This window comes from Echinococcus granulosus (genome assembly GCF_000524195.1).
Source record: "Echinococcus granulosus chromosome Unknown EG_S00056, whole genome shotgun sequence".
Taxonomy (NCBI): domain Eukaryota; kingdom Metazoa; phylum Platyhelminthes; class Cestoda; order Cyclophyllidea; family Taeniidae; genus Echinococcus; species Echinococcus granulosus.
The window spans coordinates 248,759-262,942 of NW_020170436.1; the positions used below are offsets into that span (position 1 = coordinate 248,759).

Consider the following 14,184-nt stretch of genomic DNA (forward strand, 5'->3'; position numbering starts at 1 on the left):
TAGATTCCACACCATGTTACCCGCTTGGGCGCTTAATTACACACATATTAACCCCTTGGGTAGCTCTATCGAACGACTTTAGGGTCAACCGTAAAAGGTTAGAGCCGAAAGATGGGCCAAGCGAAGCTTGGAGACTGTTCAGAAGGTGCCTCATTTCTCCCTTGCTTCCCTTCTGAATCCAGTCCTTCCTCGCTATTTGTGGCCAGATGTTTTCGAAGACTTTTTGGCCTAATTTAACCTTTTTAAGGTCTGATATCTAAGTCATCATCAAGTGGTACACTTTTGGGTGCGAATTGCTGTTAAACTGACCAATTCGAAGCGTAAAGGGTCCTCACTTTTACCAGTCAAATGTCAAAATTGTCGCATACAGAGCCCCTCATCTTCTGCTAACTCAGAAATACAGAAAGTACTCTTTGTTAATTTCCGTATTAAATAAACGATGGCAAATGAGTAGTAAAAAGGGGAACAAATGAAATTTTACCCCTCGAGGAAGGAATGACCTCCAAGAGGATTGGCAAGACCCATATCGCCTTCTCAGTGCAAAGGCATGTTACAACTACTCACTCTCATCCTTTTTATCAGTATTCTACAAAAGTAATTTAGTTAATTAATAGTAGCTTTGTTGGAGGCCTAAAAATAAACTAGGCTGCCTTACCCTCACAGCGCACTTTTGCACAGACACACCATTCGCCCACCTTATTTTACTGCATAACGGTGTTATCTAACTTGCCCATTTTTTTCTAGAAAGGACTTTTTAAAAGTATTTCGAGTGAAAAAGTGTGTAGTAATTTGGAGAGGGGTGATATTTGACCGGATAATTACATTCCTGCTGTAGGTAGGTGAATGTGAAACGTGATAAATATATAGGTGCCCATAAAAGTCACCTCGTTGACCTTTTCACGCAAGAAGTCTGATTGAATGCGCTCATTTGTGCCGTGAAAAAGTGCAGTGAGGGTAAAATATAAAAAGGAAATTTGCAGAAGAGGAAAAAATTGTCCTAATTCTGTGATTGGCTCTTAGAACAGCCTTTGCCTTATGATTGGTTCACATCCAGCCAATCACTTTTGCCTATACCTGGAAAGTTTCGCGATTGCATAAAAAGGCAGAAAAATTTTTTATATTGCTTTCAAAAAAAATAAGTGATCTTGTCATTTCCTGACTTTTGTATGCATTTCTAATGAGGGAGGGCCTCAGGCCAAAAGAAGTAGAATATTGTAGTAGGTTTAACTCCCTCCAAGGGGACAAAGCGCAAGTAATCAAACATTTTATCGCCAGGAGGGGCCTGCACTTATGAAGAAGAGGCACATTTGTGCTTATATTGTAAAAACAAAACATTTAAAAAGGACAAAGTAATGAAGAAAACCAGGAATAGGAGGAAATGATCCTCCAGCTTTGATTGGCTGGTTTTCAAAGGTAAATGAAGAACCTGAAATTTTATCTTCCTTTCAATTTACAAATAAACACGTAAGCTGATAATTTAATTATTTTAAATCCTTGGGGAAAATGCATCATTTTATAGCTCCAGACACGCATAAAAGGTGCACTTTTGCGAAGAGCAGCACTGGAGGCAAGTCGCTACTTGAATTTGGGGCTGGAAAAAGTTACACTTTGGCTCACACTTTCATGTCACATGACAAATGTGTTCGTCACATGCAACATTTATTCAACGTGTTGATCAAAGTACGACTAATGTATCAGATCACCTCGATGTGGCATTTGTTTCATTTGCGGTGACCTTTTGTGATAGGTCAAGTGTCCACCAGGCCGTCATCAAAGCCGTAGAGGCGTGACTTCTTACCTTTCTCCCTTTGGGAAGGTGCTGGTTTCGAAAAAGGAGATTGTTTTAGCCTCCTTAATCTCACCTTCGGGTGTGAGCTTATTGTCTGGTCTGGATGTGTGTGTGTGGCCATTTACCGATGAGACGCACGGGGGCGGAGGGTTGCGGGCGGTTTGCCACTTGCAGATGTGCAACCCATCCAAACTGTGGGATGCACAACGACGCTGGATGTCTGCCATGATTTCGCATGTCTGATGGCATCCATTACACTTTATTATTACCAAATTAAGCACAAAAAAACCTTCCAAAGGAGGCGAAATTTTCTGTTGACGTTTTTATCATTCACTTGTGATAGGTAACAAGACACTGTGATCTCACCACCTCTGTGTCAGCATTTTTTGGTCACGTTGAAGTGAAGATTTCAGTGCTTACGGAAGGTACGGGGGGAGCGGTTTCGGTGGGAGTCGGCCTGAAAGTCCCAAATCAGTAGTAACTTAAGCGATCTTTAAAGAGGCCAGATCTCTTCAAATTTGGCGGGTTTAACTTAAACAGTCGGTAAGAGAAAGGCGAAAAGTCTACTTTTAAACTTGCATCGCTCTACTTATGTGACAGGACTTTCTGGCGGATCACTTTTAATTAGCTCTGATCTTTGAGGGAAAACAAACAGACAAGCAAAACCCGCGACATTTAAAACCTCAAGACCCGTTTTGCCCCATCAGTATTACTGTTAATTAGGGCTTTTAAGGTGGTGTCAAAATGAGATGGGTTGGAAGGAAGGTAAGAAAAGGAAAAAGAATGACAAGAAAAGAAATTATGCCCGTTAACACGTCAGCTTTTCAACATCGCACAAAATGGTGAGGATAGCATATGCCCCACCGAGTTTTCACCAGAACAATCATCTCTATCCCTCTGGAGGAGTTGGATTTATCTCCTACTACTTTAACTACTCACTCGGTCTGTCTCCCATGCACGATTAGAAGCAAAAACTGGCAGTCTGGATGTCACATATTTGTGACGCTGAATTCGGGTGAGAAAATCTGGGTGGTACAAATTACAGAGCCTAGCCTTGAAGCCCTTAATAATCTCTTTAGAAAGAAATTAGACAAATTCCTTTTCCATCTACCGGCAGTCATGAGAGGTAGCACTTTTTACGCTTCTGTCAAAAAAGGCCCGAAAATGGAGCTCTTTAAGCGGGTGGGTTAGAAAGTAGAAGAAGAGGAGGAAAAAGCGGAAGCTACCTTTGATTCACTTGGCGGTGGGTGAAGGTTGCAAATGCCGAGACTGCAGCTGGTACTTCTGAAGACTTGACGAAATGATGATAAGCAGGTGTCACCGCGATTGTCAATTTCGTAGGGGCTTCGTAACACTTCCATGCGTGATGTCAACCCAGTAACCGCAGTTCCGTGGCTCCGTTGGCATGCCAATTACCCTATATGGAAAAAGGCTCAAATTATTCCAAGGCGGTAAAACGATGAGTAGATTTATAATTGAGTTAGGAGGTGAAAAATCTGACTTGAATTGCCTGGAGCTGATGTTTTGTCAAAACGTTTAACTGCGCAGTCCCTTTACGATCCTCTATTTTTTGTTGCACTTTTTCTGTATTTATAGCCTCCCGGAACTTCCATGCGTTTGTACTGGATCCTACTCCCTACCAGCCTACCTTATTACGCATTCAGAGATGGTTGTGAGGCAAACTCGACTTAACTAGGCAGAAGATCTTGCATTTGTTCAAAAAGGAAAGAGAAGGGGCATCTGCCGTGCGTAACGATACCTGCGAGCAACTGAAAGCATTGCAGTTGCCTACTGACAAGTTCCTCACTCTCGATTTCTGCATGGAGGGGCGAGGCCAGACTTAGGAGGATGCAATGCATCTATGGAAATTAGCCACGATTTTGCCAATAACGATCTCTCCTTTTTAATGTTCTTTGTAGACAATCATTTCCTCTTAAAACGACTGGCATACGGAATACTCCTGTTATGGAGCATCACTTAGGCCTTACGCGCTGGGAGGACCTCAGGAAGGAATTGTGAGGCCGAATAATTGCCTTTCAAATAGAAATTTGTTTTTAAATTTTGGAACAGTAACTGAAGGAAGGATAGTAAATAATATATATTTTCACGTCTCGCTTTAACTACCCTAAATGATTGTAATTTGGTAGGCAAAAACGTTGCAAGAAGCATCGCTTCAGAGAAATAAAATCTTCCATATTAGGGGAGGATGATTTATAAATGGAGGCAATTTTTAAAAATATTCTAGTAAAACTTTGTATGTGTGGACCACATCTATTAACAAGTTGTTGCAAGTCGCAAAATCTATTTTACACTTCAAAAAGAATCATCACAGATAGGAAAATAAGACGACATTTAAGAAGTATTACAAAAACTTGGCCTTGTTTTTTTTGAATTTTATTGCTGTTACGGAAAAACCGTAGAAGAGTGAATAAAATTGACAATTGTTTAAAAAGTCCAGATGATTAATCAGTTATGGCAACAAAGAGTCAAGGTCGTCGGGTTCCCCTCTACTACCGCTTTTAACATTGTTGAAAGCCCTCATTCTTCGCTGCTTTTGAGTAATATGATTATCCACGACCTAATAATTTATGAACAACTCAAAAATGTTTTTAATAAAAAAGCTGTCACAAAATCGGGGGTAACCGAACTCTTCATGTAGACACAACATCACATTTCGCAGGAGCTCATTTCTTAACTGATTGTACATAGCGGCATCCCATCGCAGGCAATGTAGAGCTAAGTCTAGGGGTGGGTGGGGTTCGTCCTCGTTCTTCAAGGGCTTACCACTTCAAAGGTTTGAAGTGGCTGGTCACCAGATGGTTTTGTGCGCAGTGGTGAGAGTGGGGCTTGTACTTTAATGGAGCCCAACACCCCGCTCTCATGTCGTGGGCCATTCCAGTACAAGTGCCATTAATCAAGTTGGCAGACAGCATTGGCGCTGTGTGCGCGGGCATGGGGGTGCGCAGGGTGATGTGATGAGGTTTCTTGCGAGCGAAAACACGGATAACGAACCAAAATAAGACTCCAAAGGCATCGCAGTGTGGCGCCGAAAAGTCTGAGTCAGTCTAACGCTTGAATAGTGCAACTGCCTTGAAGCAATCGACTGTCAGTGACGATGTGGACCATTGTGGTTGGGTCTTCAGCTCACGTCATCGCACTCGTACCTCCGACCACCAATTAACCCGTCGTGAACATAAACATACGACGAATCCTTCTGTCAGAACAGTGACAACAATACATTCATTTACCAAGTTTGCGTGCCTTAGGTACCGAAGCAGGCAACTTGCCACAGGATGACTCATATGTGCCAACAAATCTTTCGGCTTCGAAACTCCCTTCAGGACAGGAGTGAATAATTAGAACACCAGGGAACTGGAGCGGAGGATAAAAAGCCGGCGCTTGCCCTAATTGGACTAAGACATCCCCAGTAGATGTGTCGCAATCAGACTTCTGTTGTTTTGCTACCTCCAGAAGGGATTCGCCTCCCGCTTCGAAGGGTACGTACGAGACTGGGATCACGAGTTGTTGACAGTTGGCAGCGTTAACAGAGGAGGAGGGAGGTGGGAGCAGTGAATGTTCCACAGATGCATCCTTCCTAATGAAGACGAATGATCCGAGGCGGAGGATATAATGTTTGTTGGCAAGCGGCGTACCGTGGTAACCGTGGTGGACAATAAAAGTGCAACACGGGTACAAAAAATAATGTCAAATTCGGAGGAAGATATGATGTGGGGTGTACAATGACTGATTTTAGGCACTGAAATGCCTAAAAAATTGACAAATTTTTGTCTCTTCATGCATACTTATCTCATTTTTCGTTCAGTTTGGCAGATTTGGCATATAATTTACCAGAATTTTCTGTAAATACTGTTTTCTTTTAAAATTATGGGATTTAGCAAAGAAGTGCAAATTCAATCAATTTCATTTGTGTACAAATTAAAAATAAAAGCCTGGAATTTTAATGTATGATAAACCTACTGATTATTTCAACCACCTCTAATTTTGGTTTATTTTTCCTCATCTATTTCTCGCATTTTGAAAGAGATTCTAGCGATTTCTCAGCTAGGATTTTGTTAATAACAATTTGGTTGAGAGAAAAAGGGAAAAAAGCAATTGTCCTCCCTTATTCAAAATAAGGACGGAAAGTATTTTTTTGGAATCATTTTAAGAAGCCAGAATTGGAGTTATCTGATCTGACTAGTCTAACTTCGTCCGGTCTTTTTATTACACCCAAAGGAGTGCCTTTTACAGTTTTGTAGTGTAAAAGTGCAAAATTCTTCCCTCTTTTTTCCGAAATTGAGAAAAAATGAAGAACTAAGCCTTTCTCACTTTTATGCATAGCGATAGGCGGAGGTGGAGGAGTATCCCCTGAAGCACCTCTGGAAAGTCCTCCTATTTCGCGTTCAAGTTCACCCTCTTCAGTTCCGTCTACTTCTTCTGCCGTCCTTTATCACGTTTTCATGATTGCCTAGTGCTTCAAATTCCTTACAATCGGAAGGTGTTTCACTTTCCCCTAAAGTAAAAGAATCCCCACCTCTTTTCTCAATTTCTCTTCACCTAAGTGTTTGTGTTGCGAGGAATTTCTAGCCAAGGTTTCTTCTCCTGTAGGATGGAAACTCTGGGGAGGTAGTCGTTTCATCTGGTCGACTCGACTGCTGTAAGGCCCAAAACGCGAAGAGTCTTTTTACACTGACGACAGGAATATGGGCGTTCATTTACTCCACTCTTTTGTGCTTATTTCGTGCTCTCTCATTTCATTGCCTCTGCCCCCGTCAGAAATAGGAATAAAAGATGCTCACGATTGGATGGACCAACCATTAACTACTTAAAACAGAAATAAGTAGTTTTGCTTGCCGAGTTTACGATGGTAGGAGGTTGAAGGGGTCGTACGGAAGAGGGCTTAAACGGACTTTGTGTGGTCCTTTTCCTTTTATTTCTCTTTTTTCATAATTTTCTGGCGCATTGGTTGCCAGTGAAATGCATTGCTGTACCATCCAGTTTACTGACAGCTTTGAAAGCGCTCCAATTAGTCACGCATCCAGGAGCTTATGCGAAAAATTCGGATAATCCATCAAAAGTCGTCAAGATGGTCTCTCTGATGAAATCCTCCTCTTCTTCTTTCGTCACTCGGCACCTACGAGTTATTCCAGTATCGCTCCCCTCTCCTCCCCCTCCAATCCAACGACTGCTGTTTCAGCATGAAGGTCCTACATTCCCTGTTCTTTTTTCTTCCAGAAAGTTGCCATAGTTTTAAGAAATTGTCTGCTTTCGATGTCATCCACCTGGCAAAAAACAATCGCCTTGTTTCCCTGCTGCTCTGTTTTCAAATAGCTTGCCTTCTGTCTCGTCGTTCAAAACAATCCGCCTAAGTTCACCGCCCCTTAATTGACCACCTGGGCAGGAGCAGTTACTTGAATCGGAGTGGTGAAATGAGGGAGGTGCTTTTAAAATGTCAAATTATCCTTGACGCTTGACAACGCATGTCATAATGGACCAGGCTTTTGTGGATCTTGTACAGGCCTCTTTCTTTTGTATAAGAAGGAGGAAAAAAAGGAAAAGGCGACTCATTACCAAATTAATTCCCATTTTTTTGCAAAAAGGAACAGTAAAGCTGCCTTTTCCCATGAAATAATCCTCCAAAAATTGCTAACGGAGAACGACTAAATTGGGGTAAAGCTCACGTTTAAAAGGCGGTTGTTACAAAAAAGACACGAACAAGCGGATTTTTCAGACGAAGCGCAGTTTGGGTTATTAAAAGTATATGATATTATTGCTTTGATTATGGCCAACTCCTATCTTCTCGTAAGGAAGTGAGCGAATGAAAAAGGGGCAAATCCCTCCTCAAATCGGGGTCGGGGGATGGAGGGGGGTAAGGCTTTATATACCTCTTTTTCACAAGTCCCCATGCCCAATTGTGCACCACCGCCAAAGGCAGGCCCGTCCCCCCTAGCCTGATGCGGAGAGTCGTGCTAACTACACCGGGTCATCTGGGGTCAGACGCAATTGCAGGTGTGTGGAGTCAATGCACGCCCTTGTAGCCCCACATCCGTCGCTACCGTCACTACACTACCGCCGAGTTTAGCGTTAGCTTTTTCTTACACGAGAAGGGAAAGAAGTACGCAAATTTGGGTGGAAATCGTTTTAAAAGTTTTGTCAGTAAATCCCCAAATTCCAAATCCAACCACATTTCCCTCTCAAAATTGGTGAGTGGGGCGAGGAGGAGAGGGTCAAAATAGGAAACGGGACGAAAAAAAAAAACAATTACGGGGGCTTGTTTCTTTTGTGTTTTTTTCCACCAAGGAAAAACAAGGCTCTAAATCAAGTCGATTAACTGGAAATTGTCATAGAGATGCGAGGGTAAAACCGAAAAAGACTCCACAACTGAGGGTAATGGGGAAGCCAAGTGATAGCTGGAAACGTGAAGTCATTGAGTGACAGATTGTTTTGTCCTTGTGGCGGAGGGGAAGTCTGAACATGACAGATAAGACACTTGTGTCAATCAAACAGTTAATTCGGTGTCGAAACTGCTCTTCTCCCCCGCCCCCACCAAAAATGCGAAATAAATTTGTTGACTTTTACAACCTCAAGCTAAACGCTTGCCGGGTCCTATTTTAAGCATCGCAATTTTCCCTTTGCCAAGTCTTATTCACCGCTACTTTTGAGGTGGCTTTGAAAAAGACAAAACGCGTGGAGCATGCATGACACGGCGGGGAGGACTGTGGATCACGCGCATTGGTTGGTGAGGGGTAATGAGGCGACTCTTAATCTCTGGATGACGCGAAAACCCCACCGCGCGCTAAAAATAGACACCATAGATTGTGGGAGTGAAGAAGAGAAAAAAATAAGGAAAATCGGTCCATTGGCGAGGGGGGGATCAGTGAGGTGGTGGGGCGATCTGGCAACAGTTAAGCCAACTAGAATCTGCCCTCCTTAAAAGTTTTGGTCCCATTTGGACTACTTAGAATGATCATTTCTTTGGCATGTGGACGAGCGGTCATAGCTATTGTTGCCCACGCCTGAAAACCATTACAGGCCTTCTGTTTACACTTTGCAACAGGATTGTTTCTTAATGCCGAACACGATCAAAGACCTAAGGAGACTCTCATTAAACAAACGCAACCACATTTATTTGTCCTTTAATGGAATAACAGGTCTTCATAACTTGAAAACAATTGTGGAATCGAGGAGTTGTGGTAAATTTTCTTCACAAAATTAAACCCACATTATATTTCATTTGATTAGTGGTATCCGCAAAAAGGCCGGTAATTCGTCTGAAATAATTTAGCATGTTCCAGCACATTATTTTTAAAACTACTTGTTCATGCCACCCTTTGAGGTTCATTAATTATTACGCTGTTTATAGGTAAAATTTATTGGACTATGGAGAAAATATAACACGCAAATTTTAAATACGGAAACGGAATTTTAAATAATTTATTATTGAAGCAGTATATATATCTCGTAAAATTGTTCCCGTAGAAAGGTTTAGGAAAATAATATCTAATTAATGAAGAGACGTGCAAATGACAAAAGGCAATCTTAAAAAGCGGACGCCTGCATATTTTGTTTTATAAAAATGGTCATTCGTGTTGTCATAAATGCTAAAAAAAAAACACTCCTTAGAAAGTAATTACCCTTCAGCATGATAACACTACAAAAAAGTCAAATCCATCGATTGTTGAATACACAATCTTACGCGTTATAAATATATGACATGAAAGTAAATGGTTAGTACAAAATTTATCTTCTCCCAAAAAAGGTATAAAAGCTTGAATTAAAGTCAAGTATTTCTTCACCATAAAAGACGATAAAAAAGGTTATAAGAAGGGGTAAATAGCCTGAATAAGCAAAGGATAGGAATAACATGCTTATTAACAAAGAACAAATAACAAGTTAGCAAGGACGCCATTTTACTACTAGAAAGTTAACAAATTTAACACATGGGTGCATTTTCCTCACATGTTTCGCTCGAACATCGAAGAAATCTGGTAAATCTTAAACTTTAAAATTATCAACCTAAATGACAAGCAAAAATAAAAAATGGAAAAGACTTACGATATTGCTGAAATGGCGGGTTTGGCGCAAAAAGTCCGAAAAGTAGCCAAGTCCGTCCGAGAACTCAAGGCGCTGCAAGACGTATTCCCGCAGAATGCAACAACCTTCAGAAAGACCAGCCAGTGATTAAAACAACATTCAAAGTGCATGTAATTCACACCGCTGGAACGTCCAAATGCATGATTATGAGTAAAGGGATCTACTGCAAAAAGTCAGTTACAAGCAATTAATAAAAAGAAAGTGTGCTACATGTATACGACTTTTATTTGGGGCAATTGATAGCAAAATCAAACAACACACTAAAAATTTGGTGCTCAAGGTGGTGCTAAGGTTTTTCTGTAAATTATAGACTTAGTCGGCTAGGCTGTACGTCTTAGCTAAATTAATTGCACATACAGCTTCAACGAAAATGCCAAAGGTCTTACTTGGTGCATTCGTTGTGAGTAATATGCAAAAAATCTATTTTAAATCATTGCTTGGAAGGCGTTCTACTTTTGATTAAATAGTTTCTCATCATAAAAATGTAACTTTTAATAATATGTCACTTTTGTATTTTTACTTTCTTGTTTTTTAAGCTTTTAATTCTGTTGCTTTTCTTTGTATGTACAGTTGTTTTAATCATCATTTGCTACCCGTTTTTTTAAGCATATCCTCTGACCAATGAGATCCCGAAGTATTTGCATAAAGGTGCTGTTTGTAAGTGGGAAGTTTCGGGTTATTCGCTGATGAAGGCTAGTTAAGATCTGGTTCTTAACTTTCGTGTGCTTTTCTTCGTTGTTTGTTGCTCTTTGCTGACGCCATCTTAGACATTTTTGCTAAGGCTAATGGGTGCATATCCGGGCAAATTCGTTCCCGAATTTGTTGCGCCTACTTGTATATTCAGATTTGTGATTCATTGAATCGGCTTTTGTAAAATTTGCTTTTTCTCTTGCAGTCTGTCTTTGTTCGTTCTGTTTAGTGCCATGCTGCGTCATCCCATGTATTTTTCATCTTCCCTTTTCAATCGGATCCTTCGTGGATTAGCGTCTTCTAACTTGACAGAAATTGAAACACCATCAATTGATGCTGTATCGAAGGCGGTAGAGGATAAGAAAGAAATTAAGCCCCTTGTTATTCCTGGCCTAACATCTACACAAACGAGACAGATTGAATTATTTCAACCGAAGGTAATAAATCGTACTTTTCCTTAATTTCCCAAAGTGACACTAAATTAGCGTTGCTGGATTACTTGGACCTATTTTTTCGGACTGGAATTTCCGTTGCTCTCTTTCATTTTTGAAAAATAAAACTATTTTAATAGGGGACTAGGTATGGTTGTTAAGGTCATTGTTTTTTCTTCTCATTAATTATCATATGTGTATGTGATGTTCCGTTCTTAACAGTAAGCAGCAATTTGCCATGCTCTAGCTCACCGTAAAAACCCGAAACCTGATAGCGGTTAATTGCGCATGATTTTGCGACTCAATTTTGCGCCTTCAATTGCATTCGTATTCAGCTTTGTGTTTGCTCTCTCTTCTTCCCACGCTAGTTTTCGGAGATCCATGAGCAGCAGATCGGGGAAGATGACTGGCCGGCTGTGTGGCCTTGTGAAAACTTTTTCAGCCCTTATGTTTTCCCGGTTCCCATTCGTCAGGGCCATAGTAAGGTTTGTCAACTTTTTACATTTGGTTTCGATTACACTGAAAAGAAGCATCGTAAGGCGTTTTTGGTGCCATATTTTTAGACGGCGACTTGTTTTTTTTTGTAAATTGACTGAACATATGCAAGGTACTTAATATGATGTAATTTTGATATGTTATAATTTTTTACACATTGAAGTCCATTTAGGAATGCACGTTGTCGTTTTTTTAAATAGAATCTAGTGGAGAACGGTGGCCTCTCTCCAGCCAAGTACGCGAACGCGGAGCTCCTTAAAATTCCCAACTTTCTTCATCTCACCCCACGCCATATTGAAAAGCACTGCAAGGCGCTGCAAAGTAAGTCTCACCTCATGTTTTGGCACTCCATCCATTCACCTCCTTTTGGTGCACAGAATTCACCACCAAGTGGCCCAGCGGTCTCCGCACTGATGAGGATGTGGATCGTAATTACCCCGTGGAGGTGGTTACGCATTCCTTTACGAACAGTGCTCCATCTATTCGCGACAAGAGGGCGAGACGTGTGACTATTCGGGTTCGTCCACCTTTCGTGACCCAAACACCGTCTACTTATTTGTATTCCAGTAGACTTAATTCCATTGAATGTTGCTTTCCAGGTTTCACTTAAGTGCCTGAATCTGGACGAACGCGGTCGACTGAAGCTTCTGCGACTGGCTAAGGCCTATGGCTTTGAGCGTGGAATGGCTCAGTTCTACTCTGACCAGGATGTTTTGGAACTAACCTCGGAGCGGTGTCCAGCTTCGCATCAAAATTACGACTACCTCATCTACGTTTTTACCGTACTAACCATGGAATCGAAGGTTTGTGTTTATTTCCTGAGTGGATCACCGCTTATTTTAAATCCCATGCATTTGAATTCCGTACTTTTAGGATGTCTTATTGAAAGATATTGTTCGTATATTTTTTGTTTCAAAAATGTCGTCTTCCTTCGTAAAATTGGCTATTCATTATCTTTTCGAAATCCAAACCATCAAAAGTTGATATCCTGCCTCCCCTGTCTGGAAATAAAGGAACATGAATCGCCCCTCCTCTCACCCAATCCGCTGTTGGTGCTCCCCCTAGATGTAATTTGCTAGCATCCCAGCCAATAAGTAAAGGGGAACGTTTATTGGCTTTTTGACCTGTTCTATTAGGTGTTTTATCGCTTTTTCGGGTTGTTTATGGGTTTTGTCACCTCTTGTCCTCGTTTTCCAGTTTTTGGCTGTTTTTTTTCTTGGAGTGAGTGTGATTTCTGAAAAGAATCTAACGGCCGGTGTTAACTTACCGAAATGCTTGTGGATAGGCGAGAAAAGACGTTCAGTTTGACAGAGTCTCAGTTGCTAGTTCCATACATACGCATTTAAAGCCCTTCAAGCAGTAAAGAAGCGTTTAAATAGGTTTAGAATGCCTTGGGTTTTCAGTTTATTTGTTTATTTAGGGCCTAAGCACCTGAAAAGTGGGGTGGGGGGTTGTTATGAGATCAACTTGACTCAATTGGAGTGTTATGCGCTACAAATTTGAAGTGATTCCATTGATCCACAATCAACCGATCATAGCTTTCAGTGTTGCCATCTCAACCGATTTGCTGGAGCAGTTAATTGTTTTTTATTTTCCTCCTCCTCACCTTGCAGAAACACGAGCCCTGGGAGGATGAGGAGACGGGTAGTTACTTGGACTTCAAGTGGGAACGCTCCAAACATCGCAAACGCATCTCCAACCTCCTCGGGCTTGAAGGTGATTCCTCTAAAGTGAGTCCTACGGACTGTGCCGAAAGTGCAGTGTTGTCCTTTGATTTTAGAAGTGTGTTTCTAAGTCCAGATTTTTCTCTAGGAGCAAGTTTTGAGTTAATTTTCTTGAATGTGCTGGTTGGTGGACTTGGTACAGGCACAGATGTCTGAAGTTATCAATGAATCCTCCCCGAGGCATCAAATACCTTCTAGAAGGCTTTAAAAGGTACTTAATTATTCCACACTTTATTCTCAAAACGTGAGTAATTAATCAGTAGATTCTGTTCCTGACTAATCAAGCAAATGTTCTGAAGAAGCCGTGATTATGCTATTACCGCCTTATTGACCTTTTATACCGGTTTCGTTGTGTAATAATTCAATCGCTTCTTTGAAACTTGTTTGTCTTCCCCCTCCAGATGGATGATGTGCCCGCCGTGAAGGCCTACCGCGAAGCATTGGAGGCGATCTTTCACACCCCCACGGAGGAGAATACGGGCCCATGGCAACATCCCCGGAGGCAGCCGAAGCGGCGTCACTATCACTGGCCGGAGATAAAGGATGTGGTCTTTGAACCCGTAGTCGGCGCCGACGTGCAGGCCAATTTGGAGGCTTATGGGTCGGCTGTGAAACGGCTTTACACAGAGAAGACTTCTTAGGTTGGAACGGATTGTATAAAACTGTGTAGTTTGTCTTCCTCTGCTTACTTGCTTTCTTTACTTCGTCAGTTTGGAAGGACTAGGTGGTGTGTCATTCCTGATCAGAAGCGATTCATCGAAGCAGACGGGTTTGGAAGGCTCCTTATTATCAGCGCACGGGAAGGCTCCTGTGGTTACACAGAGTTCGCCATTGAGCAACTCAAGAGTCGTCTTTCTCTGCTAGTCTGCCGTTCCTCATATCTGGAGTAATTGTATGTGAAATTAGGACGGTGAACTTGTCGCCTGTCACGAATTTGTCGTTTCCAATTACCCGCACACCC

The 14,184-nt window shown here is 41.6% G+C and overlaps 1 protein-coding gene across 1 annotated transcript; it reads left to right on the forward strand. All coding sequences in view use genetic code 11, as the record gives it.

Moving 5' to 3' along the window:
- Nucleotides 1-9,829: 9,829 nt before the first annotated feature.
- On the forward strand, nt 9,830-13,864 carry EGR_06400 (28S ribosomal protein S35; the record flags this gene model as incomplete). Its single annotated transcript, XM_024495649.1, has 8 exons — nt 9,830-9,966; nt 10,803-11,010; nt 11,373-11,489; nt 11,700-11,820; nt 11,877-12,016; nt 12,099-12,302; nt 13,113-13,229; nt 13,625-13,864. 8 exons carry the CDS (start codon nt 9,830-9,832, stop codon nt 13,862-13,864), a joined length of 1,284 nt encoding a protein of 427 aa, XP_024349925.1.
- Between the last annotated feature and the right edge of the window lie 320 nt (nt 13,865-14,184).